This window comes from Scyliorhinus torazame, chromosome 7, assembly GCF_047496885.1.
Source record: "Scyliorhinus torazame isolate Kashiwa2021f chromosome 7, sScyTor2.1, whole genome shotgun sequence".
Classification (NCBI taxonomy): Eukaryota; Metazoa; Chordata; class Chondrichthyes; order Carcharhiniformes; family Scyliorhinidae; genus Scyliorhinus; species Scyliorhinus torazame.
The window spans coordinates 14,600,246-14,626,511 of NC_092713.1; the positions used below are offsets into that span (position 1 = coordinate 14,600,246).

Below are 26,266 nucleotides of genomic sequence, written 5' to 3' on the forward strand. Positions count from 1 at the left end.
CCAGTAGTTTCACTGTCCCCATTACACAGACAATCTTTCAATGCTCGACTTTTATGAACTGAAATTAGGTTCCACCAACTGCCGGGGTGAGATTTAAACCCGTGTCCCCAGAGCATTAGCCTGGGCCTCTGAGTTACTAGCCCAGTAACTGACCACATGATTCAGACCAAGAAAGGGTTTGGCTCATGAGGAACGTTTGAGCAGCCTGGGCCTACACACATTGGAGTTCAGAAGAATGAGGGAATATTCTTGTTGAATTGTTTCCCAAGCCGGAATCGAACCTGGGACCCTGGAGCTGTGAAGCAATTGTGCTATCCACAATGCTACCGTGCTGCCCCACAATGCTACCATGCTGCCCCTGGTGGAATTCCTTCTCTCAGAGGGTCGTCTCCGCTTGAAATTCTCTTCCACTGGGGTAGGGGGAGTCTCTGCCATTGAATATATTCAAGTCGAGCAAGTGGCTTTAAGCCCACACTCAGATTTCCCACACTTTTTGTACCTATCCCACCTGATCGGCCCTTCATTTCCAACACTTCGACTCATTTTTTTCCTGCTGCGAAGCAGGTCCACGTAAGTTTTGAAATGTTACCTGGTTGTCTTCGGGACGGGTTTGCTTTATAATTGTTTTGGCACAGTGCATTATCCTTGGAGGGCACCAGATGGGAAGGCAGGATTTGCCCACTTTTGGTTAGTTTGCAAAGCCTTTGATCCGACTCGATAGGGTTCCAGCATTTTGCTAATCTCTCGTGTTCCAACCAAGGTTGCTATGGGGATCAGTGTTTTTATTTGTGTCGTGGGTTTTACATTTTGATGGCCCTATTAAAAGCTGTGTGGAGAGGGGTGTTGACATTCACGGACATTTCACTGTCCTGTTGTTGCTGGCTGATCCTGGGACAGTGGTGGATGGGAGCTCAGTAACGGGCACCGAGTGAAAAGCACCTATTTCTGAAGGAAAAGCAGATGTGCTGGAAATGTGCAGCAGATCTGGCTGCAGCATCTGTGGGGGGAAAAACGTTGTTAACATTTCAGGCCAGCGACCTTTCCTCATTAGATCATTAAAAATCTCGCAAACATGAACAGGAATTGACCAAAGAGGCTAATCCTGGCCTCTTTATCGAGAGCGGTGGTTGTACCAAAAACATAGGCTCCCCCCAGATCGCGCGTGCCCGCTGATCGGTGGCCCCCGATCGGTAGCCTGGCTGTCCTGGAGGCCCTCCCCCCACCCCCATCAGGGCGGCCGCGGACTGAGTCCGCAGCCTCCACGCCGAGTTCCCGCCGGGTGGAATCATGAGAGAACCACGCCGGCAGGAACCCGGCCAGCTGCCCTCGGTGAATTGCCGCAGGGACCCTCTTTCGATGGCCCCCGACCGGCGCTCCGGGGGGCCGGAGAATCGCGGGCGCAGCGTCGGACCTGATCTCGAGTTTGACTCCCATTCTCCGGCCCCGCGCTGATCGCGATTTCGGCGCGGAGGCCCGGGGAATCCCGCCGCAAGTTTCCCAGCGAGGGAAGAAGGCAGAGATAATAGGAGGCGGGCCTCAAGTTTTTCCTCCGGGTGTAGGGGTGTGCTGAGACGTATAAAGGGTTGGGAAGCACTGATCCAGAGGGTGGGAGTACAAAAGTGTCAAAGCCATGTGACAACTATGCAAAGCCCTGGTTGGACAGAGCCTGGAATACTGTGTGCGGTACACACCTTTGGATGGGATATATTAACGTCGCAGGGAGTGCAGTGCAGAATTTGTAGAATGAAACGTTAAATTCGAAGGTGAAAGGTGACCACGTCCGGAAGGGTTCGCTCTGTCCCTCTCTCCACACATGTTGCCTGACCCGCTGAGCATTTCCTGCATTTTCTGTTCTTATTATGCAAATTGCCTGGAATTGAGACGGTTAAGGAGTGATTTCGGCGCTATTTCCAGGGTGTTAAGACCGGGTGGACAGAGAGAATCTGGGAGGGATTCTCATTCGGCCAACGCCGGAATCGCCAATCACGATCGGGCGGAGAATACGGCGTCGGCTGAAAATCAAGGCCGGTGCCGGGCGCCCGGCGGAATGCCATGATCCGGTGTGAGTGCAATCCACGCCACACGCCTGCGAGGGCATGCAAGTTGTGCAGTAAGCGCCGTTGGCATATCATAAACGGGCCCCACCCGGCAATTTCCGGGCATCCCCGCAATGCTCCGCCTCCACCAGGAGGGAATACCGACGGGCACTTGTGGTATTTAAAATCGGGAAACAGCTGCCGTGGCTGCTGCGGGAGAGAGAGGGGGCACAGAGAGTGTCCAACATCGCTATGGTGTGCTGCCAGTTGTGCCTCCGGCTGGGCCAGGGCCGGGAGGAGTAGCGGGAGTGGCCAGGAGGTGGGCCGTGGGGTTTTGGTGGACGGGCGCTGACAACCATTGCCGCAGCCTGCATGGCAACCATGCGCCTGCGCACGCTGCTGACTGCCCACTGTGAACATAGCGCCACCGGTGGTATGGGTGCCCCCCCAGGCCATTCCCATATATCCTCCGACCTCAGCCGAACCATCAGCGGGATGGGGTGTGACCCAGCGCAGCTAGTGCCATCTTCACTGCTGGGATGAGGGTGTGCGGGGAGTGGAGTGCTTATATGTAGCTCCTGCCAGTCGGGCACTCCAGTGCTGATCCCAACCCCGTCGTATCACTCACTGGCATGTATTGGAATTGCACCCAGTTCCACATGGTGCCGTTGCTAGCCCATGAGGATCACTCCGAGCCCAGCGCTGCTGTCGTGCATGTAGAACACTCGTGATTCAGTCCCGGCATCAGCACTTAATCCCTCAAAAGGAGAATCCAGCCCACTATTTCTGCTGGTTGGGGAGTCCAGGACTGGAGGGCATGGTTCAAAAATTCAACAATTCAGGAGCAAAATTAGGAAGCACCTTCTCACACAGAATGTGATAAAAGATTGGAACTCTCTTCCAACTTGACGCAATAGGATTTGTAAATTTTAAAACTGAGATTGGTAGAGGGCTGTTTAGCACAGGGCTAAATCGCTGGCTTTGAAAGCAGACCAAGGCAGGCCAGCAGCACAGTTCACTTCCCCGTACCGGCCTCCCCGAACAGGCGCCGGAATGTGGCGACTAGGGGCTTTTCCCAGTAACTTCATTTGAAGCCTACTTGTGACAATAAGCGATTTTCATTTCATTTCATTTCATTCGTAAAGGCAGATGGTGTACGGAGTTATAGATGTCAGCCTTGACCTCATAGAGTGGAAGATCAGGCTGAAGAGACGAAATGGTCTCAATACATCTGAGTTCCTTAATTGCAAAGTCACGTGTCCTGATAGCACCGTGTAGCTGGTTGCCTGGGGTTGGGAATGGTAATTAAGGGTAAAGGGTGTTGGGGTCAAGCACTAAGTGGATTGCAAACAGGTATTTATAGCAGCTTCCTGCTGGTATTACAGTGGTTGGCCCTTTAATTGCAGGTTTCCTGGTTGCCTTTGGAGTTATGTTTAATTGGCTGCTTTGTTTAATTTTTTTTTTCAAAGGTCCATTTTTCTTCAAGAATGCTGAATATTTTAATAAACACAAGCTGTGCCATTAAAAGGAAAGCCTATTTTCACGCATAACCTCTAACTCAGGCAAAAAATGTTGAAGATGGCGGGTGTGATTTTTTTTTTTCAAAATCGAAAACCACTCGCGATGACAATGGCGCGGATGCGGAGGTACCTGGAGATCCCGGGGTTAAGGCTGGGCAGTGCCCCCTGCCACCCTGGCAGTGCCTCCTGGTGAGAAACATGCCGGCTTTCAGTCTGAACCTGACACTTTGCAATCTTTTCAGAAGATTCCACCCGTCAAGTCTTAATCAGTGTGGAAAATCTTGCCTGGCAAAACTGTAGTTGAATTATCTACACATACCCCAGGGCTAAATCGCTGGCTTTGAAAGCAGACCAAGGCAGGCCAGCAGCACGGTTCAATTCCCGTACCAGCCTCCCCGAACAGGCGGCGGAATGTGGCGACTAGGGGCTTTTCACAGTAACGTCATTTGAAGCCTACTTGTGACAATAAGCGATTTTCATTTCATTTTTACTAGGTAGCTACAACAACAACTTGCATTTACATAGTGAAACATCTGAAGCGATTATCGAGCAATACTTTGACTCCCAGTCACATGTGATATTAGGGCAGTTGACTCCAAGCTTGTTTAAAGAGGTAGGTTTGAAGGAAAGTCTCAATGTGGGAGAGATTGATAGGGTTTTGTTTTGGTGATTAAGGAGGTACAGGTTTCGGGCAGAAAAATAAAATTGAGGTGAAGTTCATCCACGTTCTTAGTGAATGGCGGAACTGGTTTAAGGGCTATTTGGCCGATCGCTCCTATTTCTCACATCCTGAGAGAGATGGAGAGGTCTCGGGAGGTACAAGGGCCCAGGTAACTAGGCACAGCCGCCAGTACCGGGGTGAGGAACAGGATGCACAAGAGGCCAGAATAAGTAACGGCATCACAAGTCCACCTCTGGCAATATTGGGCGGGATTCTCCGACCCTCTGCCGGGTCGGAGAATCCCCGGGGGGGGCGGCGCGAATCCTGTCCCGCCGCTCCGACTGCTGTATTCTCCGGCGCCGGTTTCCGGGCGAGGGCGGGGATCGCGCCACTCCGGTCGGGGGCCGTGGCCGGCAATTCTCCGGGCCCCGATGGGCCATGAGCCCGTCGGTTACTGGCCAGTCCCGCCAGCGTGGATTGGACATGATCCCACACGGCGGGACCTGGCTGGTAGGCCGGCTGGTGCAGTCCTTGAGGGGGGGAGGGGGAGGGGGAGGGGGGGGCCACGGGGGGATCCAGACCCAGAGTTGGGCCCCCACGATGGCCTGGCCCGCGATCGGGGCCCACCGATCTGCGGGCGGGCCTGTGCCGTGGGGCACTCCTTCCTTCCGCACCGGCCCCTGTAGGGCTCTGCTGGCGCGGAGAAGACACCCCCTGCGCATGCGCCAGAATACGCCGGCGGTTCTGCGCATGCGCTAACTTACGCAGTCCCTTCGGCGCCAGTTGGCGCGGCACCAACCCCTCCGGTGCCGGCCTAACCCCCGGAAGTGCGGAGAATTCCGCAAGTTCCGGTTGGCCCGACGCCGGAGTGGTTCGCGCCGTTCTTGGCGTCGGGCCAATTCGCCGATTGCGGGGAATCCCGCCCATAATGTCTGGTTAGTCAAACCAAAAGCCCAGCATTGTTGAGGGGCCAGGAAATGTTTTCATCGCTTCTTTAAAAAAAAGTTACCGGATTGGCCTATTGAAGGATTTCCTCTGTTCTTGGTAAAACAGCAAAGCCAATCACAGCTTAGAATCCCAACAGTGCAGAAGGAGGCCATTCGACCCATCGACTCAGCACCGACCCTTTGAAGGAGCACACTGCCGAGGCCCAATGCTCCATCCTATCCCCTTAACCCCACCTAAACCTTGGGCACTAAGGGGCAACTTAACGTGGCCGATCCACCTAACCTGCCACCCTGCTGCTTATAAGATCACAGAATGTACCGTGTGGATGGAGGCCATTCAGCCCACAGCACCTGTGCGAGCTCTTTGGAAGAGCTATCAATTCAGTCAGAGGCATAGGCGTCTACAGCACAGAAAGGGCCCTTCGGCCCATCGTGCCTGCAACGTCAAAAACAACCACCTAAGTATTCTTATGTCATTTTCCATTATGCCTTGGCATCGCAAGTGCACATCTAAATAGCTCTTAAATGTTACGATGGTCTCTGCCACCACCAACATATCCGGCAGTGAATTCCAAACTCCCATCACCCTCTGGATGAAAGAGGTTTCCTCACATTCCCTCTGAACCTCCTGCCTCACTCAATTGCTGTTTGCCCATAGTCCTGCCCATGGTTTGTCTACATATTTCAGTTGAGATCCCCCGAGTTTGACAATGCCTGGTTTAGAATGTATTCCCAATTCGCCAGTTCTTCCGAGTGAGAAAGGCAAAATATTCAAGAGAGGGATGTCGAAGAATCTCACATAATGTTATCACTGAGGGAAGTGATCTCAGATGTTTTATTGTTAAGAGATTGATGAAGGGTACATTTCTGGATATTACTTTTTGTGTTTGGGGAGGAATAGATATGGCCTGTAAATCACTGGAAGCGGTTGCAGTGTCTCTTGCTGCTGCCTCGCTCCTGTTTTTAATAAACTTGCTCAGTAGTTTATGGCTTAAGCTACCGTCGGGAAGAGATTGTTTATCCTGCGGGAGTCTAAGTTCATGAGAGAACTTGCAATTTATCCAGTAAGGCAGGTTCAGTGTCAAGAGCTTATATTCAAAAGGATCTTGTTATATGCGAAGAGATAAGAAGCTTCGGTTGTCCTCACGGAATAGCTACAGCTCAGACACAGACCATTTGGCCCACCGTATCTGTGCCAGCTCCCTGCAAGAGTAATTTGGCTAGAGCAGGGAAGGTTATGGGGAGATTTAAAAGATGTGTTCAAAATTTCCTTTTCTGTGCTCAAGCCTTGCAACTTCTTTGAATTACCTGGGAGCCTATGGTTCCCTATTGGTTTCTCCATGGCAATGTCTGAACCAATCAGAGTCAACTTGCCAACCAGTCAGCATCCTTTTCCCCTGTCTGGGCGGCGTGGTAGCACAGTGGTTAGCATTGTTGCTTCACAGCGCCAGGATCCCAGGTTCGATTCCTGGTTTGGGTCACTGTCTGTGCGGAGTCCGCGTGTTCTCTCCGTGTCTGCGTGGGTTTCCTCCGGGCGCTCCGGTTTCCTCCCACAGGCCCCAAAAGATGTGCTTGTTAGGTGAATTGGATATTCTGAATTCTCCCTCCGTGCACCCAAACAGGTGCTGTAGTGTGGCGACGAGGGGATTTTCGCAATAACTTCATTCCAGCGTTAATGTAAGCCTACTTGTGACACCAATAAAGATTATATCGTACAATTTGTCGTGATTGTTTGAAATTTGCCATTCTTGTATTTGTCCTGATAAGTGCAGGATGAAAACCTTCGGCAACGTGTGTCTCTTTCGAGCAGAATTCAGTGAACTGCAGAAATTCAGGGCCACTGTGATCCACTCAGCCTGCCCCAATGAGCAGACAAGGAAAGTGACATCCTCAGAAAATAGATCTTTGGAAGTCATCCCCCGAAACGAGAAGGTGGGGAGGTATGGCGGGTGGAGGGTGGGGGGGGGGGGGGGGAGAAGTGAGATGAATTTGTCTTTTATTGGAAGGAATTTTATCCATGCCACCTTATTTATGATGTGGAGATGTCGGCGTTGGACTGGGGTGAGCACAGTAAGAAGTTTTACAACACCAGGTTAAAGTCCAACAGGTTTGTTTCGATGTCACTAGCTTTCGGAGCGCTGCTCCTTCCTCAGGTGAATGAAGAGGTATGTTCCAGAAACACATATATAGACAGATTCAAAGATGCCAGACAATGCTTGGAATACGAGCATTAGCAGGTGATTAAATCTTGACAAATCCAGAGATGGGGTAACCCCAGGTTAAAGAGGTGTGAATTGTATCAAGCCAGGACAGTTGGTAGGATTTTGCAGGCCAGATGGTGGGGGATGAATGTAATGTGACATGAATCCCAGGTCCCGGTTGAGGACATCGTGCGACAATCACCAGGCAGGAATGTTCCCTTCCAGTCGGGGAACACTTCAGCAACCAAGGGCATTCAGCCTCTGATATCCGGAGTAAGCGTTCTCCAAGGCGGCCATCAGGACGCGCGACAACGCAGAATCGCCGAGCAGAAACTTATAGCCAAGTTCCGCACACATGAGTGCGGCCTCAACCGGGACCTGGGATTCATGTCGCATTACATTCATCCCCCACCATCTGGCCTGCGAAATCCTACCAACTGTCCTGGCTTGAGACAATTCACACTCCTTTAACCTGGGGTTACCCCATCTCTGGATCTGTAAAGATTTAATCACCTGCTAATGCTCGCATTCCAAGCATTGTCTGGCAGCTTTGAATTTGTCTATATATATGTTTCTGGACCATACCTCTTCATTCACCTGAGGAAGGAGCAGCGCTCCGAAAGCTAGTGACATCGAAACAAACCTGTTGGACTTTAACCTGGTGTTGTAAAACTTCTTACTGTGCCTAATCATTTGCTAATGATTCCAAAGAAGACACTGTAACGGTTAGAGGGTGAAAGGCAGGGTGCACTGCTGGCTAATTCATGCTGGTGCCCTCGTGAGTGAGATATCAAGATCTCGGGAGAAGAGGAAGACTTGAGAATTGAGCAGAATAAAGATTAAAAATAAAATTTGGAAAACATAAAATGAAGAATGGAATTGATAATTGTGCGGCTGGTGGAAGGGGTTTTTGATATGCAAATTAACTTTGCAGCAGGAAAGCAAGTGTTTACCTCAGTGACGGGTGAGGGAGGGGGGGACAATGACCCATAGAAATAGGTGTTAGAACTGAAGAAGAGGCGAGTTCAAAGTGGAGAGATGTGAATGCAGTTTACACCAAAGTGTTATAAGCCTTGCTCAAGGGGTTACTGAGGTAGAATAACATCAAAGGGAAAAAATAATCTCTCAATTGGAGGGTTAACTGGAGACAGTGAGAGAGAGAGATTGATAGAGAGAGCGAGAGGGAGAGGGAACAGCTTGCATGCAAGATTCTCCCAAAAAGCACTGAACTCCAGTCCTAAAGCTACCGGGGTTCGCAAACCCCAGAGAACAACTGCACTGGACGGAGGAAAAGCTCTCCCCAAATCCAAAAATGACTCATAGGTGGTAACTATTGACTGGCTTTAAGTAACTGAGTGGGATATTGTTTTGGTACAAGGGACATTCCTCCGAATTCAGGAACGCAGGTACATGGGAATTGGTTTAACTTCATTAGTATGTGTGTGTGTCTGTATGTGTGTGTCAATGTATCTGTGTATATGTATATGAGAGTGTGTCTGTGTCACTGTGCATCTGTGTGAGTGTGCATCTGTGAGTGTGCATCTGTGTGAGTGTGCATCTGTGAGTGTGCACCTGTGTGAGTGCGCATCTGTGTGTGTGCATCTGTGTGAGTGTGCATCTGTGAGTGTGCATCTGTGTGTGTGTGCATCTGTGTGAGTGTGCATCTGTGAGTGCGCATCTGTGTGAGTGTGCATCTGTGTGAGTGTGGATCTGTGTGTGTGCATCTGTGAGTGTGCATCTGAGTGTGCATCTGTGTGTGCATCTGTGAGTGTGCATCTGTGTGAGTGCATCTGTGTGACTGTGCATCTATGTGAGTGCATCTGTGTGAGTGTGCATCTGTGTGAGTGTGCATCTGTGTGTGCACCTGTGAGTGTGCATCTGTGTGTGCATGCATCTGTGAGTGCGCATCTGTATGTGTGTGCTTCTGTGTGTGCATCTGTGTGAGTGTGCATCTGTGTGAGTGTGCATCTGTGAGTGCGCATCTGTGTGTGTGCATCTGTGTGTGCATCTGTGTGTGTGCACCTGTGTGAGTGTGCATCTGTGTGAGTGTGCATCTGTGTGAGTGTGCATCTGTGAGTGCGCATCTGTGTGAGTGCGCATCTGTGTGAGTGTGCATCTGTGTGAGTGTGCATCTGTGTGTGTGCATCTTTGTGTGTGCGCATCTGTGTGTGTGCATCTGTGTGAGTGTTCATCTGTGTGTGTGCGCATCTGTGTGTGCATCTGTGTGAGTGTGCATCTGTGTGTGCACCTGTGAGTGTGCATCTGTGTGTGCATGCATCTGTGAGTGCGCATCTGTGTGTGTGTGCATCTGTGTGTGCATCTGTGTGAGTGTGCATCTGTGTGAGTGTGCATCTGTGAGTGCGCATCTGTGTGTGTGCATCTGTGTGTGCATCTGTGTGTGTGCACCTGTGTGAGTGTGCATCTGTGTGTGTGCATCTGTGTGTGCATCTGTGTGAGTGTGCATCTGTGTGAGTGTGCATCTGTGAGTGCGCATCTGTGTGAGTGCACATCTGTGTGAGTGTGCATCTGTGTGAGTGTGCATCTGTGTGTGTGCATCTTTGTGTGTGCGCATCTGTGTGTGTGCATCTGTGTGAGTGTGCATCTGTGTGTGTGCATCTGTGTGTGTGCGCATCTGTGTGTGCATCTGTGTGAGTGTGCATCTGTGTGAGTGTGCATCTGTGTGAGTGTGCATCTGTGTGTGTGCATCTGTGAGTGTGCATCTGTGTGTGTGCATCTGTGTGAGTGTGCATCTGTGTGTGTGCATCTGTGTGAGTGTGCATCTGTGTGTGCATCTGTGTGAGTGTGCATCTGTGTGTGTGCATCTGTGTGAGTGTGCATCTGTGTGTGTATCTGCGTGCAAATGTGACTGTGTCTGTGTGTGTATCTGTGTGTGTATCAGTGCATATGTGTGTTTTTATTGAGTGTTTGAGTGTGGATCTGTGTATGTGTGAGTGAGAGTACATATCTGTGTGTTTATGTGAGAGTGTGTCTGTGTGTGTGAGTGTGTCTCTGTATGTGTGTATCTGTGAGTATGTGTGTTTATGTGAGTGTGTTTCTGTGTGTATTGGCACAGTGGATAGGACAGTTGCTTCACATCTCCAGGGTCCCAGGTTCGATTCCCGGCTTGGGTCACTGTCTGTGCGGAGTCTGCACGTTCTCCCAGTGTCTGTGTGGGTTTCCTCCGGGTGCTCCGGTTTCCTCCCACAGTCCAAAGATGTTCAGGTTGGGTAGATTGGCCATGCTAAATTGCCCCGTAGTGTCCAAAAAAAAAGGTTGGGTTACGGGAAAAGGGTGGAGATGTGGGCTTAAGTGGGGTGCTCTTTCCAAGGGCCGGTGCAGACTCGAGGAGCCAAATAGCCTCCTTCTGCACTGTAAATTCTATGAGTGTGTATCTGTGTGTGTATCTGTCTGTGTGTGTTTATGTGAGTGTCTGTGTAAGTGTGTATTTGTGTGAGTGCGTCTTTGTGAGTGTGCACGGTAGCACAGTGGTTAGCACTGTTGCTTCGCAGCGGCAGGGACCTGGGTTTGATTCCGAGCTTGGGTCACTGTGTGGAGTCTGCACGTTCTCCCCGTGTCTGCGTGGGTTTCCTCCGGGCGCTCCGGTTTCTTCCCACAAGTCCCGAAAGACGTGCTTGTTAGGTAATTTGGACGTTCTGAATTCTCCCTCTTGTGTACCCGAACAGGCACCGGAGTGTGACGACTAGGGGATTTTCACAGTAACTTCATGCAGTGTTAATGTAAGCCTACTTGTGACACTAATAAAGATTATTATTATTGTCTGTGTGAGTTTGTCTGAGTGTGTTCATTTGTGTGAGTGCGTCTGTGTGAGTGTGTGTATCTGTGTGTGTGTCTGTATAATTGTGTGTCTCTGTATAAGTGTGTGCGTCTGTGTGTATCTGTGAGTATGTGTGTTTATGTGAGTGTGTTTCTGTGTGACTGTGCGAGGGTATATTTGTGTGTGTATATGTGTAAGTGTGTATCTGTGTGTATGTCTGAGTGTGTATCTTTGAGTCTGTGTGAGTGTGAGTGCATCTGTGTGATGGTGCATCTGTGTGTGTCTGTATAAGTGTGTGTCTGTATAAGTGTATGTATCTGTGTGAGTGCGTCTATGTGAGAGTGTATTTGCGTGAGTGTGTATCTGTGAATGCGTCAGTGTGAGGTGTATCTGTATTAGTGTGTCTGTGTGAGGGTGTATCTGTGCGTGCACGTCTGCGAGTGTGTCTATGTGTGTGAGTGTGTATCTGTGTGAGTGCGTCTGTGTGAGAGTGTATCTGTGTGTATTTGTGTGAGTCTGTGTGTGTGTGTGCATGATTGAGTGTCTAAATAGCCATTCCTTACTTGAAGTTTAAATACGGTGTTAGGGGGAGGGATTGCGCAGTATTGGTGTTGTTAAGAACCTGCTGGTGTTAAATACAAGGATATCCAGAGACCCAGAAGAGTAACTTGGAACCCCGGTTCTTAATGCTGTATATTTTCAATTTGTTATACTGTGAGAAAATTATATGAACCAGAGAAGAATAATCCAGTTGTGTGAACAATTAGAGAAGAATATTTAATAATTAAAAATAAAAAAACACTACAAGGACTAAAATACGCTGCAATACGCGAGTACACTTATGGCTATACGCACAGTGTTACATGAAATTATCCCTTGGTTCCAATATTATATATCTCCACAAGTTAAATCCAGCAAATAATTGCCACGCACAGGTTATGTGGCCATGTTTTGGATAACCATCTTCAGTTGTAGGGAAGGTGAAATCTGCTCGGGTCGTGTTTTGATTTTAATCGGCTGCCTGTTTAACAATGACGTATTTTCGGGAGACTGTTTCTGCAGCAGGGGGTGGCTGATGGTAGCTGTGTATGTGTTTGCCTCTGTTTTCCTCTTTCCCCAGTCATTGTGCTATGGATATACCATCTCCCCCCCTTTGATGTTATCCACCCGGTGGAGTCGGCTTTTCGCATATACCTGTCGCTTTCCTTATCTCTCCACTTTAAAGCTACCTTTTCTAGACCCCTGTTGTTTTCCTCTAGTCACCGAGGTAAACACTTGCTTTCCTCACTGAAATGCTGATTCGCATCTCAACCCCTCTTTAGACATTTCTCTATTTTGTTTGATTCCAATTTCATTCTTAATCCCCAATTCTTAACACGTTCCCTCCTTTTAAAAATGAAATTTTAAATGAAATTTGAAAGGCGATTTCATTTCTGAGCAGTTCTGCCTCATTGAACATTACAAAGATTTAAAAACATGCATTAACATAAAATATACCCCAAAGTATTTACACACAAAGTTCCCAATAGTCTCTTTTGTACTCGTGATGAGACATCCGTGATGAGGCTTTCCCTCGCGGCCAAATGAATTATTTTCAAATTAAACGGTAACAAACTCCATCTAAATAATCTGCTGTTCAGATTTCGAAATCTCTCCAGACATTTTAGAGGATTATAGTCTGCATACATATAATTGTTTCCGTTGAATTGCTGGCAACACGAATCTCAAAATATCGTGGTGCTAATACCAAACCTAAAGACTCTTTTTCGAACTCAGTAGGCTGGATGGCTGGTTCGTGAGGCAGAGCGAAGCCAACTGGGCGGGTTCAATTCCCAAACCGGTGAGGTTATTCAGGAAGGCCCCGGCTTCTCAACCTCGCCCCTCGCCTGAGGCCTGGTGACCCTCAGTTTAAATCACCGCCAGTCAGCTCTCTCTCAAAAAGGGGAGAGCCTATGGTCCTTTGGTGACATTTCCAATTATTTTACTTCCGTTGATGATGATTTAATTTCCTTGAGGAATGCCCCACAGGCTTCTCAAAACCAAGTTAATTTTCCTGTAACCATATAGCTCCCACACCAATGGCGCCATCATCCACAGCCAGTTTAAACTGTTTGTCATAATTTGGGGCAGCTAACTCTGGTTTTGTTGTCAACACAGTTTGAAAATGTTGGAATGTAGTTTAGTAGTCCCCCATCCAGTTACATTTCTTGTTCTTCTTCAAGAGTTCTGTTAGTGGTGCTACCACACTGCTAACATTTGACATAAACTTACAATAAAATCCACTCATTCCCAGAAATTTTAAAATCTATTTTATTGTTGTAGGTTCTGGAAAATTCCAAACGGCCTGTATTTCCGCATCAAATAAAAATCATAATAATCTTTATTATTGTCACAAGTGGGCTTACATTAACACTGCAATGAAGTTACTGTGAAAATTCCCGAGTCGCCACACTCCGGCGCCTGTTCGGGTACACAGAGGGAGAATTCAGAATATCCAATTCACCTAACAAGCACTTCATTCGGGACTTGTGGGAGGGAACCGGAGCACCCGGAGGAAACCCACGCAGGCACAGGTAGAACGTGCAGATTCCGCACAGACAGTGACCCAAGCAGTAATTGAACCGGGGACCCTGGCGCTGTTAAGCAACAGTGCTAACCACTATGCAACCCTGCCGCCCCATCTGAACATGTCCCATGATATGTCCTAAATATGAAATTGGAGCTTTAGCAAAATTACTTTTTGCCAAATTCAAGACTACATTAGCTTCTCTTAAGTATTCAAACAGTTTTTTTGAAAGTGCTGTATGTGTTTTTTCCAACTTTGATGGAACACCATTAAATTATCAATGTACACCGCACAGTCACTCAGTCCTTGAATAACTTTCTTAGCCTCTGAAATGTTGCGGGTGTATTCTTCATCCTGGATGGCATAATTCTAAATTGATAAAGTCCATTTGATGCGCAAATGCTTTAATTTTGTTTGCGTGCTCGGACGAAGGTACTTGCCAATATCTTAAGAAGGTAGTCTATTTTTGTGATGAATTTAGATTCTACAACTCTTAATGCAACGTGGTGTAGGAAACAAATCCCTCTTAGTGATGATGTTCATTTTCCTGTGGTCCACATAAAGTCTTTGTGCTCCACCGGGCTTGGGAACCATTACAGTCGGTGAACTTCAATCACTCGAACTCAATTCAATCTTGTCATTTTGAAGCATATATTTAATTTCCTCTTGTATTTGTGATAACTTTGCTGGATTACACCTATATGGATGTTGCTTTCTTGGAACTGATTCCCCCACATCTACATCATACATCACGATCTCTGTCTTTCCTAATTTATTCCCTCAAATACATTTGTAAAGCTGCAGTAACTCTCCTGATTCTCCTCGGCTCTTATCTGGAAGATAAATCAACCAGTTGCTTCAATTTTCCTCATCACCCAAATGAATTAGAGGAGAGTCACTCTCAGAATTTAACCCTTCCTCTTCTCCCTGCTTCACTACTAACGAAACCTCATATTTGTCTTCATCTCCTCTATCGCAATACCTCTTAAGCATGTTAATATGACAAGCTCTGTGAGCTTTGTGTCTGTCTGGAGCACGTACCATTCTTTCAACCTGATGATGTCCACCAAATCTAGCTTTCAACAGTTCACCCCACACAGGTAATAACACTAACACTTGCTCCCTTGTTGCAAAACTACAAGTATGTGCTCTCCTATCAGCCATTGCTTTCATTCCCTCCAACTCTATCTTTAAATGCTTTCTTGACACCTCACAAGCCCCATTCAGTCTTTCTCTGAAATTTGTTGTGTATTCCAAAAGTGTAGTCTCCGATTTCTTACTTAATTATTCAGGGGCTGGTTTAACACAGGGTTAAATCGCTGGCTTTGAAAGCAGACCAAGGCAGGGCAGCAGCATAGGTTCAATTCCCGTACAGGCGCCGGAATGTGGCGACTAGGGGCTTTTCACAGTAACTTCATTGGAAGCCTACTTGTGGCAATGAGCAATTTTCATTTTTTCATTTCATTTCTTGGATTAATTTTAGTGGCCCTCTAACTTCACATCCGTAAATCAATTTGAAAGGACTTGTCGAATCATTATTTGTATCTCTAATCTCTAATGGCAAATAGTAAAAATGGAATCTTTTTGTCCGAATCATGAAGGTAATCTTGACTATATGCTCTCATCATTGTTTTCAACGTTTGATGCCACCTCTCCAATATTCCCTGTGACTCAGGACGGTGTAGTGATATCTCCATGTGCATGTGCACAAGGGGTTAATCTGTAATCAGTAGCACCACATGATCACTAGAGGGCCGGACCAACAGGGGTATAAAAGGCAACCACATTGGGTCTCTCTCTCTCTCCTGGGTGCACGGTGATCAAAGTAACAGCAGACTAGTTTAGATGGCCAGTGGAGTTACGTACAGTTACCATAGTTCGAAATAAGTCCTTAAAGGACAATTTATTTTCAATTAGTCTTGGGAGTTCCAGGGGCATGTTCTGAAACAAATCTTCTGAACAATATTTCTAGTTGAACCCGCTGGACAAGCTGAGAGCAATTATATCCAAACTTGTGTCAAACCCCATTCACCCATCGATCGTGCCCGCACTGACATTTGTTGGTTCCTGGTAATGTCTCTATCTACAGTTTTCATCTTTATTTTCAAATCTCTTTGTGGCTTTTTCCCTCTCCCTGTAATCTCCTCCATCATTATATACCTCCTGAGATATCCGCTCTCATTGTGGGCAGCAGGGTAGCATTGTGGATAGCACAATTGCTTCACAGCTCCAGGGTCCCAGGTTCGATTCCGGCTTGGGTCACTGTCTGTGCGGAGTCTGCACGTCCTCCCCGTGTGTGCGTGGGTTTCCTCCGGGTGCTCTGGTTTCCACCCACAGTCCAAAGATGTGCAGGTTAGGTGGATTGGCCGTGATAAATTGCCCTTAGTGTCCAAAATTACCCTTAGTGTTGGGTGGTGTTGCTGGGTTGTGGGGATAGGGTGGAGGTGTTGACCTTGGGTAGGGTGCTCTTTCCAGGAGCCGGTGCAGACTCGATGGGCCGAATGGCCTCCTTCTGCACTGGAAATTCTATGATAATCTTATCACTATTATCAAAGTTAAAATAAAGAACTCATGTAAATATTGTTGTAGTTACTCAATAAACCTTTTGTTACTACTGGAGAGTTCGAATCTTCTTCATCGAGATTCAGAAGACCTCATCACTAACCCAGGTTTGAGTAGCACATGTTACCTACCACACAGGCAACAAAACAGATGATACGCCGATGATTTATACTGTTTTATTTCCAGCCTATTTATGACCCCTTTAAATAATCTGGTGTGAAATTTGACCCTTGATCTGATTGGGTCTCTTTCAGTAAGCCATATCTAATAAAAAACTTGGTTAATTCCTCTATCGCTCTCTTGGCTTTAATGTTTCTCAATGGCATCAGGAAGTCTATTTTGTTCCTGGGGGTCACCATCACCAACAGTCTGTCCTGGTCCACTCACGTTGATGCAACAGTCAAGAAAGCCCAACAACGTCTCTACTTCCTACGGAAGCTAAAGAAATTCGGCATGTCTGCATCAGCTCTCACAAACGTCTACAGATGTGCCATAGAGAGCATCCTATCCGGCTTCATTGGTATGGCAACTGCTCAGACCAAGACTGCAAGAAACTGCAGAGTGTGGTGAACTCAGCCCAATGCATCACACAAGCTCACCACCCCCGCATTGATTATGTCTACACCTCCCGCTGCCTCAGGAAGGCAGACAGCATTATCACAGACCCCTCTCACCCAGGCTTTGCCTTCTTCCAGACCCTTCCATCAGGCAGAAGGTACAGAAGTCTGAAGACCCGCACATCCAGACATAGGAACAGCTTCTTACCCGTAGTTACTAGACTCCTCAACGACTCCCCCTCGGACTGATCTGTTCCCTGTGAGAACACTATTCACGACGCCCTATGCTGCTCTTGCTCATGTATTTGCTTTGTTTGGCCCCTTGTTCCGCACTGTAACCAATCACTGTTTGTCGATGTACCATTTGTCAATGTTCTCTGTTGATTATTCTTTTGTCTACTATGTACGTACTGTGTACGTTCCTCGGCTGCAGAAAAATACTTTTCACTGTACTTCGGTACATGGGACAATAAAAATCAAGCAATCAATAAATTTAGAGTACCCAATTATTATTTTCCAATTAAGGGGCAATCCACCTAACGTGCACACCATTGGGTTGTGGGGGTGAAACCGACGCAGACACAGGGGAATGTGCAAATTCCACACGGACAGTGACCCTGGTCTGGGAACCAAACCGGGGTCCTCAGCGCCGTCGGCAGCAGCACTAACCACGAAGCCACCATGCAGACCTGCTTCAGGAAATCTAGTGGATAATAGTTAACAAATATTGATTTCCATGTTCTGAAAAGTGGCCCAAAGCAGTCGACTGGAATCCATGTAAAAGACTCTTCAGAAGTAGGAATAGGGATCAAAGGTACTTCCTTTATTGCAGCTTGAGGTTTCCTTATTACTTGACATGTGTGACATGTCTTTTGTGAGGGCCATGAAGAATTCAGCACGAGTTGAAGGATAGAAAGAAATAACATTTATTTACAATAACATAGATATACAACAGCAGCAGGAACTCCCTTGCTGCTCACTCCTCTCTCTAGCTGGTTCCAAACTGGCCAGCATTATTCATGCAGGGAATCTGCTAATGATTTCTCCGCCCCCCCCCTCCTTGGGGAAGCTCATGCTCCCAAAGGATTGTGGGATTGCCATTAGTCCCCAGCCAATGGTAAGCAGGCAGGTTATAACATCCCCCCACCAAAGTCCAAGGAATCCACCGAAGACTCTGGCGAAGGAGGGCGTCGGATTAGTTTTGCCGCAGGCCGGACACCATTTGCACGAGGCGCTGGATCGGGCGGCGTGTACCGAGATGGAGAACGACGTTTCCGTGATGAGCGGCGTAACAGTTGTACATCCACGGCCCGTGGGCCTCAGGACTCCCCCTCTGAGGCCTCCTGCGTCTCCATCTCGGAGTTGGAGTCCGCTTCCTCCATCATCTCGGCGTCTCTATCGCCACGCGGTTCTGCAACGACCTGCTCAGCCTTTGAGTGCGGCACCAGAGGAAGATTGTGAGGACTACTCTCCACTGTGTCTGGTCTCTGTGGCGTGACGGCACCTGGGGTTTTTCCAAGCCAGTGGAGACCACTGGATGGCCTGGGACAGGGCAGGGTGGCACCCTGGTTCTCCCTCTGTCACCCGGGCACCCTACCACCCTAGCACAGTCAAGGTGTCTGAGTGGCATGGCCAGGCTGGCAAGGGCACTGTCAGGATGCCTGGGTGGCACTGCCAAGGGTTGGGTCATGAGGGGGGCCATGCCCCTGGAGGGGGGGATGATGCGGGGGGTGGGGGGTGGGAAAGACCGGGTATGAAGGGCCTCATAAAGGTTGGGAATGAAAGGTGGGGCTCCTGAAAAGGGGGGGGGGGGGGGCCCTCAGCGACCCATATTGGGGTGACCTCACTTGGTGGAATGCCCACGTGTGCGGGGGGGGGGGGGGGGGGGGGCAGGGGAGAGTTGACATTGCCCGTGGGTGGGGTTGTGGGGAACCTTCAAGCTCACTTGGAGATTGGGGAACCCTTTCAAAATGACGCCCCGTCTCCGAGGAGCCGGTCCCACTGTTGGATTCAGTTCCGCACTGCTGAAACATCTCTGAGTGTGGCTGGACCGGGGCGAATCTCCCCAAGGCCCAAAAAATGACTAAGTGTGGGTGAATACCGGTGTGGATCCCACCCAAAAAGCCAGCAAGAAGCACCCTGTCAAACTTCCCCAAAATGACACTTAAGAAATATTTTGGTTAAATCTCGCCCCTTAATTCCCCTCAATTCTTCACAGGAGAGAAAGAAAAAGGGAGGTGCCGGGGATCGTGATGGTGTTTTATAAAGCTGTAAATGCCCAATACACATTCCCCGTAGTGATTACTTCCTGCACTTGCTGAAGTTTCCTTGGACAAAACTGTGCCTGATTTGTGGGCAGCACGATGGCACAGTGGTTAGCACTGCTGCCTCACGGCGCTGAGGTCCCAGGTTCGATCCCGGCCCTGTGTCACTGTCCGTGTGGAGTTTACACATTCTCCCCGTGTTTTCATGGATTTCGCCCCTGTGGTAGTCGGTATTAGGGGTATTACGGTACCTAGGTTGAGGCTGTACGATCATTGGTGTGGGGGGTACCTGAGACAGGAAGATCATTGGTGAAGCCTGCCTGCTGGTTCCGCCCAGTAAGGCGGAGTATAAGAGTCTGTGTCTCCCCAGCAGCTGCATCCTGTACCTGCGCTGCTGGGGGAAACATCGAGTGCAATAAAGCCTTCAATTGTCTCCCAATCTCGCTTCTGGAGTTATTGATCGAGCATCAGCCCCCACAACCCAAAGATGTGCAGGCTACGTGGCCTGGCCGAGCTAAATTGCCCCTTAATTGGAAAAAATGAATTGGGAACTCTAAATTTCGTAAAATAAATGTTTTTAAACTGTGCCTGATTAGCAGATTTTAATATATGTTTATTTAATCTATGAATAGGGCTGGGGGTTGGTACTGATCCAACGCCGATTCCTTTGGAGGACCCGCTGTTGTGGCAGTGGCTCCAATTTGCAGTGTTGAGCACGGACTGCACCCTGTGACTTGGGCTGACTTCTTTTCTGTGCAAGCGAGTGGAGATGGTAATTGTGCGTCACTGATCAGCGGCCTTCTTCCCTCCAGCAGAGATTGAGCCGCCTTCTGCCTTCCCGTCTGGTGCAATGGGCTGACAGAGCGCGAAGGACAAACCGTCGGGTGGATCCCTGCCCAGCAACCTGTCAGCCAGTCCGGGAAAGAGAGAGAGAATTCAGCCTCCGTCATTACCTTCTGCCACTGAATGATGCCGTCCTTCTCCAGTGATGGAGGTAAGGAGAAAACTGTGCTTTTTTAAAATAAACTTTTAATTTTGTTAAGTGTTAAACTACAGCACTGAGTTCTGTTGAGACAGAGGCATTGCCTCTGGAATGTCGGGGGGCCGCTTTAGCAACAAGAGGTGTCTTTTGAGCAGTTTGGAGGTTTGTACACTTGTTTTCATTGTCTTTCTGTGGTGAATGTATTCACCTAATGTATGATACTGTAACCTATCACCTGGAAGTGGTGATACGAGCTACTTCCAGGTACTGTACTGGAACCCCTGTAGGCTCCGCCCTCACCGGGGCCATATATAGACCGGCCACCTGTGGGTGGCTCTCATCTGTACAACTCTGGCTAGGCAAGTTCATGATTAATAAAGCCTAATGTTCACTCGCTCTCTCTGCCTCTCGGTGAATTGAAGGTGTATCACGTTCCTTCTGAAAGGTTTTGAGCCACGTTGACTGGCATTGACTGGAAGGCAGCTCGCTCACTCTCACCTTCCGAAAGGCAATGAGGACTGGGCAGTACAGACTGGTCTGCTAGCTGCGGACACACGCCCGGAATGAATGCAATACGGTCATGGCTTCATCCCTACTTTCCTGCCCACTGCTCATACCAATTGATTCCCCGGGAGCCCAAGTGGGCATGTCTATCTCACCCTTAAATGTACTCAGCGACGGGGCACCCGCTGCTCTCTGGGGCAGCAATTTCCAAATACTCGCAACCTTTTGAGTGAAGAAATCGTTCCTCATTTCAGTCCTAATCGAGCAGCCCCCTTTCCCTCAGGCTGCACCCACCCCAAAACTGTGCCCTCCATTGTGACCATTCGATGAATCTAAAACGGGAATGCAGCATCCGGTGAAACCTGATGTGTCACTTGCATTGCAAGATGAATGCTTTGCGTGAGATTGTTTGGAAAAGCTAGTCGCCGCACCCCCTCCTCATCATTCCATCCTCTCTCCCCCATCCCCCCACTTCATCCCCCCTTGAAGTGCATCAGAGCATAGAGTGGCGCTACATCACCACCTGGTGGCTGTAAACTAAACTACATCACCATGGAGCGGAAGGGGAGGTGGAGGGGGGGGGGGGGGGGGGAGGTTACGGGGAGGGTACATGTTTACATCGAAAACTCTCATAATGAACGACTACATAAATACTTTCATAGCTCATACATAAAGCACACGCAGCAATCACGATGAGGTGAAGCCAAGTTTAGTCAGGAATTGTGAGGTTTTTTCTTTTTATTCATTTGCGGGGTGTGGGTGTCGCTGGTTAGGCCGACGTTTATTGCCCATCCCTAGTTGCCCTTCATAAGGTGGTGGTGAGCTGCCTTCTTGAACCGCTGCAGTACCTGAGATGTAGGTACATCCACTGTGCTGTTAGGGAGGGAGTTCCAGGATGTTGCCCCAGCTACAATGAAAGAACAAATATATATTTCCAAGTCAGGGTGGTGAGTGACTTGGAGGGGAACCTCCAGGTGGTGGGTTCCCAGGTATCTGCTGCTCTTCTGGGTGGTAGTGGTCGTGGGTTTTGATGTGTTAGGCAGGTTGGTTGGATGTGGACTGCACTCGATGCAGGGAAGTTAGAAACAGACGTCTAACACAGGACACAGGAGAAGATCCAACACTGTTTTATTCAACTAGATGAACTGCTGTACATATTCAGCTGTGGGTCGACACTATACTGATCTGACTAGTGATCTTGTAGTAGCCTGAGCAGACCTACTAGCTACCGCATGGTGTTTGCACTGTGCTAGCTCGTGGACTCTGACTGTCTCAGTGGCTGGGTCCCAAGAGAGCGGGAAACCTAGTGCCCTCTGGCTTTATAGTGGTAGTGTCCTGTCTGGTGATTGGCTGTGCTGTGTTGTATGCTTACTGGTCATCCTATGTGTCAATCACTGCCTGTCTGCATCTCATTATATACATGAGTGGATATTATGACAGGTTTGGAAGGTGCTGAGGAACCTTGGTGAGTTACTGCAGTGTATCTTGTAGATGGTACACATGGCTGCCACTAACCGTCGGTGGTGGAGGATTTGAATGTTTGTGGAAGGGGTGCCAATCAAGCGGGGTTGCTTTGTCCTGGATGGTGTTGAGCTTCTTGAGTGTTGTTGGAGCTGCGCTCATCCAGGCAAGTGGAGAGTATTCCATTACACTCCTGACTTGTGCTTTGTAAATGGTTGACAGGTTTTGGGGAGTCAGGAGGTGAGTTACTCGCCGTAAGATTCCTAGCCTTTGACCTGCCCTGGTAGCCACAGTATTAATGTGGCTAGTCCAGTCAAGTTTCTGATCAATGGTAACCCTCAGGATTTTGAGGCAGTAAGAATGGAAGAGTGCGAGTGCATGCAGATAGAGAATTGGTCTTTAGCTAGTTACATGTTAGTGGTGAGAAGTACATGAGAATATTAGTGGCGTGTGTTAATCCAAACCCAAACAGTTGGGGCAGTATGAAATTAGACACTTATGCTGTCTGAGATAATAGGTTTATTTTCAGAATGCAGTCTTACAAATGCCTCCTTCACTGCCGACCCGCCCAGCAGTCTACAATTACCAGATGGACTATTTTAAGCACCTGTGAGATGAACAGACTAATTAATTTCATTAACTAAATCAACCAAGTTGACATCCTCTTCAAGGGGCACTGGAACCAAAGGATCAGAATTTAAAGAAAGCTTATCAAAATCAGAATAAAATTACATTTTTGGGGACAAAGACTCACGTCAGCCTCCATGGTGCCCACTGTTTGAGGAATGCCTCAAGCATGTCACTGGACACAGCATGCTCCTCTGCACTGGGTGGCCAAAGTCCGGGGCTGAAGTGCAGTTAAAACTCCCACAAGCTGTATACACATGGAACACAGGCCCCTCAGAAAATACAGGCAGCCCGTGAGCCATCGCAGCCGATGGCAGCACATTGGTTAGTACTGTTGCTTAACAGCTCCAGGGTCCCAGGTTCGATTCCCGGCTTGGGTCACTGTCTGTGCGGGGTCTGCACGTTCTCCCAGTGTCTGCGTGGGTTTCCTCCTGGTGCTCCGGTTTCCTCCCACAGTCCAAAGATGTGCAGATTAGGTGGATTGGCCATGATAAATTGCCCTTAAGTGTCCAAAAAAGTTAGATTGGGTTACTGGGATAGAGTGGAGGCGTAGGGTACTCTTTCCAAGAGCCGGTGCAGACTCGATGGGCCAAATGGCCTCCTTCTGCACTGTAGATTCTATGATTCTATGTCCGGGACTGCTGTAGGCAGCACCCTCCATGTCAGATCCCCAATAGAAAAGGGGAAGACTCCCACACAGCAAGCTCTCCACTGGGATTCCCGGTCACCGACAGACAGCAGGATGGAATGCCCCTGTGTGTCCAGTCTCTCTCTATCCTCTTTGCGATCGTACCTGTAACTAATTTCACAAATTAACAAAGAACTAGATCACATTGAAGTTTTAGCCTCTTAAAGAGACACTGTAACAAAGGAGAAACATTTGAAAGGATTCTTGTCAAATTACATTAAAATCTAATTTCGGGATTTTATATTCTTTTGAGCAGAACAGGTAACCAATTGGACTAAATTAAACAAACTGAAGGACAATGTAAAAGAGCAATCGCTTAAATGGATACTGAATTTTACAAACATAAGCGGCAACAAAAACCTCATACATGAAATAAAATGTGATTAAATTGGTCAATCAAGCACCCCATCCCCATGGGGACCACTGGGCATGGCCGGCCTCACCAGTGACAGCAAACACAATGCTCCCTTTCCAAGGCCCCAGTCTCTCTTTATAAGTGCTCCAGGAACTTAATTAACCAGTTGCTGTCACCTGTGCATCTTAACAACATAGTCAAGATAACATTAACATAGTGGCCTGATCAGGAGAGTTTGGTGTGGCAGAAATGTTCCTTCCAGCGAGCGGGAAAATATCTGTACCTTCTCTCCTGTTCCTTGAATGCAAAGAGGAATATACCTCTGCCGACAGTCTTGAGTGTCTGCAGTGCGACCACACCAGTTCCCCTATTCCTCTCGGAGGAAGCATACGGACAGATGAATCCCCAGGGAAACCAATTTCCCATCTTGCCTGAAGGGGGGAGGTAAGGAAGAGGAATCCACAGAAAAGTAGTTGGTAGGAGAAATAAAGATTTCTCAGGTCGTATGAAGGTATGAATGCTTGCTAGACTCGATAAAAGCAGCTTTTACCTCTGGGCCTAACCACTGCCTTGTACCTGGGCCCCAAAAATGACGTCAAAACTAAAGGAAGCAGGAATGTTGAGAATTAGCACATGTCCCATCACCCATACCAGGACAGCCTTCGATAAGAGAATCAATTACGCTGAAAGATTGGATGCAGATCTCGGATGACTGATTGGGAACATTTGTAGGATATCTGGGCCATGGTGTCTGCATCCTTGACACTTGTGTTTCCACATTTAGTTTGGGAAAAGTACTGCCCCTCAATGTGAGACATGAAATTCTGTGAAATAGTGAGCTACATTGAGGTTATTACTCGAATGAGATTGTTTTTTTAATACTGGTCAGGGATAGAAAGATCTGTCTCTGGGGAAAGCACATTGCTTCGATTTCTTTACAATAAATGAAAGTGAGGACTCATTTTTTTCACCATCTCTGTGTCGTCCCATGGTTAGAATATTGGGGCAACGGGCCAGCACGGTGGTGCAGTGGTTAGCACAGTTGCCTCACGGCGCCGAGGTCCCAGGTTCGATCCCGGCTCTGGGTCACTGTCCGCGTGGAGTTTGCGCATTCTCCCCGTGTTTGCGTGGGTTTCACCCCCACAACCCAAAGATGTGCAGGGTAGGTGGATTGGCCACGCTAAATTGCCCCTTAATTGGAAAAAATGAATTGGGTACTCTAAATTAAAAAAATAAAAATATTGGGGCAAAACTCTATGAACCCCCAAGGCCGGTTCTGAGGTGGGGCAGTGGGGAAGAGGTATAAAAGTGAATGGACGGGACTCCCCCCCTCTTCCCCCCCCCTCCCTATTTTCCAGCTCCAGGGATGGGACCTACCTGTCGCGTCCCAGGCAGAGCGCTGCAGCACCGCTTCTGGCCACCGCAGCACTGTGACTGGTCAGGTTGAAGAGCTGTTGGCCAACCTGATTGGTCAAGAGTGGGACTTCTTTCCGAGGGCTGGTGGAAGCCCCGCCCACAGCAAATCAACACACGAGTGAGCGTTAAATGGTGTGGATGTTCGAGAATCGGGGGGGCCGACCCGTTAAGGGCTGAGCCTCAGGACGGAGAGCCCCGATCGCTCATCATCCTTAAATTCTTGCCCTTGGGAGAGTGCTGGAGATCTGGTCACAGTATCTTCCAGGGGCTGCAATTACAATGTGGTGTAATGAACAAAACATGGACTGGCTTCTTTCACTACACTGTTATGGGCCAGGGTTTTAGAAAACTCCAAAGTATATCATGGAGTTCACTTGACCTACAACTGTTTATCGACTTTGGTTACGATGAGCACAAGGGCCTGTCTTTCAGCGGTTAGTCAACAGAGGTCTTAAGCACTTTTAATCAAAAACAAGCTTTATTCTACAAATTTAGTTAACACTTTTATAAACACACATAGTAAGCATTTTTATCAACTACCAACATAAATACCCCACACAGCTACAGTACTCTATATATCACCCTCAATAAATGCCCCCCTTTAACTGTTCCAATTTAACAATAAGATCCTATAAATCAGTCACCCCTTTTCAAATGTGTGGCCCAGCACACAGCACTCAAGTCCTAGTTAGGATGCTCTTGTTTCCTTTCCAAAACAGCAGGTTTGAATTCCTTCCAAAAAGCAATTATTCCTTTTAAGTTGTCAGGTAATATGGAAACAGCTTTTAAAATGAAGATAGAGAGAGACAGGCTAAGATACTTCTCTTTCTGAGTACAGCAGCCAAATGTGACAACGAAAGCCAAAAAAACTCAGAGCCACAAAACAGCCCCAAAACCAAAGCGAAAGTAAAACTCAGAGCCACAGCCCAGCTTCACCCACTCTATGACATCACTGAAGCCATGTGATAAGACAAAAACATTTCTTAAAGGGACACTCCCATGAACAACACCCCCATTTACCAGGGTAAAGGCCATTGTAAACATAGATGGAATTACTCTGCACTGAAGACTATAGCTCAATTACAATTACTTAGTTATTAGCTTTGTAAAAACAGAGGACAAATGAAATTCATACAGTCACTTC

General features: G+C 48.1%; 1 protein-coding gene across 2 annotated transcripts in view; it reads left to right on the forward strand.

Annotated features, from left to right (window-relative positions):
- ttll7 (tubulin tyrosine ligase-like family, member 7) overlaps positions 1-26,266 on the forward strand; it is a 375,815-nt gene that overhangs the window by 136,855 nt on the left and 212,694 nt on the right. For both annotated transcript variants that reach the window (XM_072510355.1, XM_072510356.1), the window contains exon 2: positions 19,905-20,083. In XM_072510355.1, coding sequence (XP_072366456.1) covers positions 20,056-20,083 — 28 coding nt within the window. In that variant the 5' untranslated portion in view covers positions 19,905-20,055. The remainder of the gene's footprint in view (positions 1-19,904; positions 20,084-26,266) is intronic.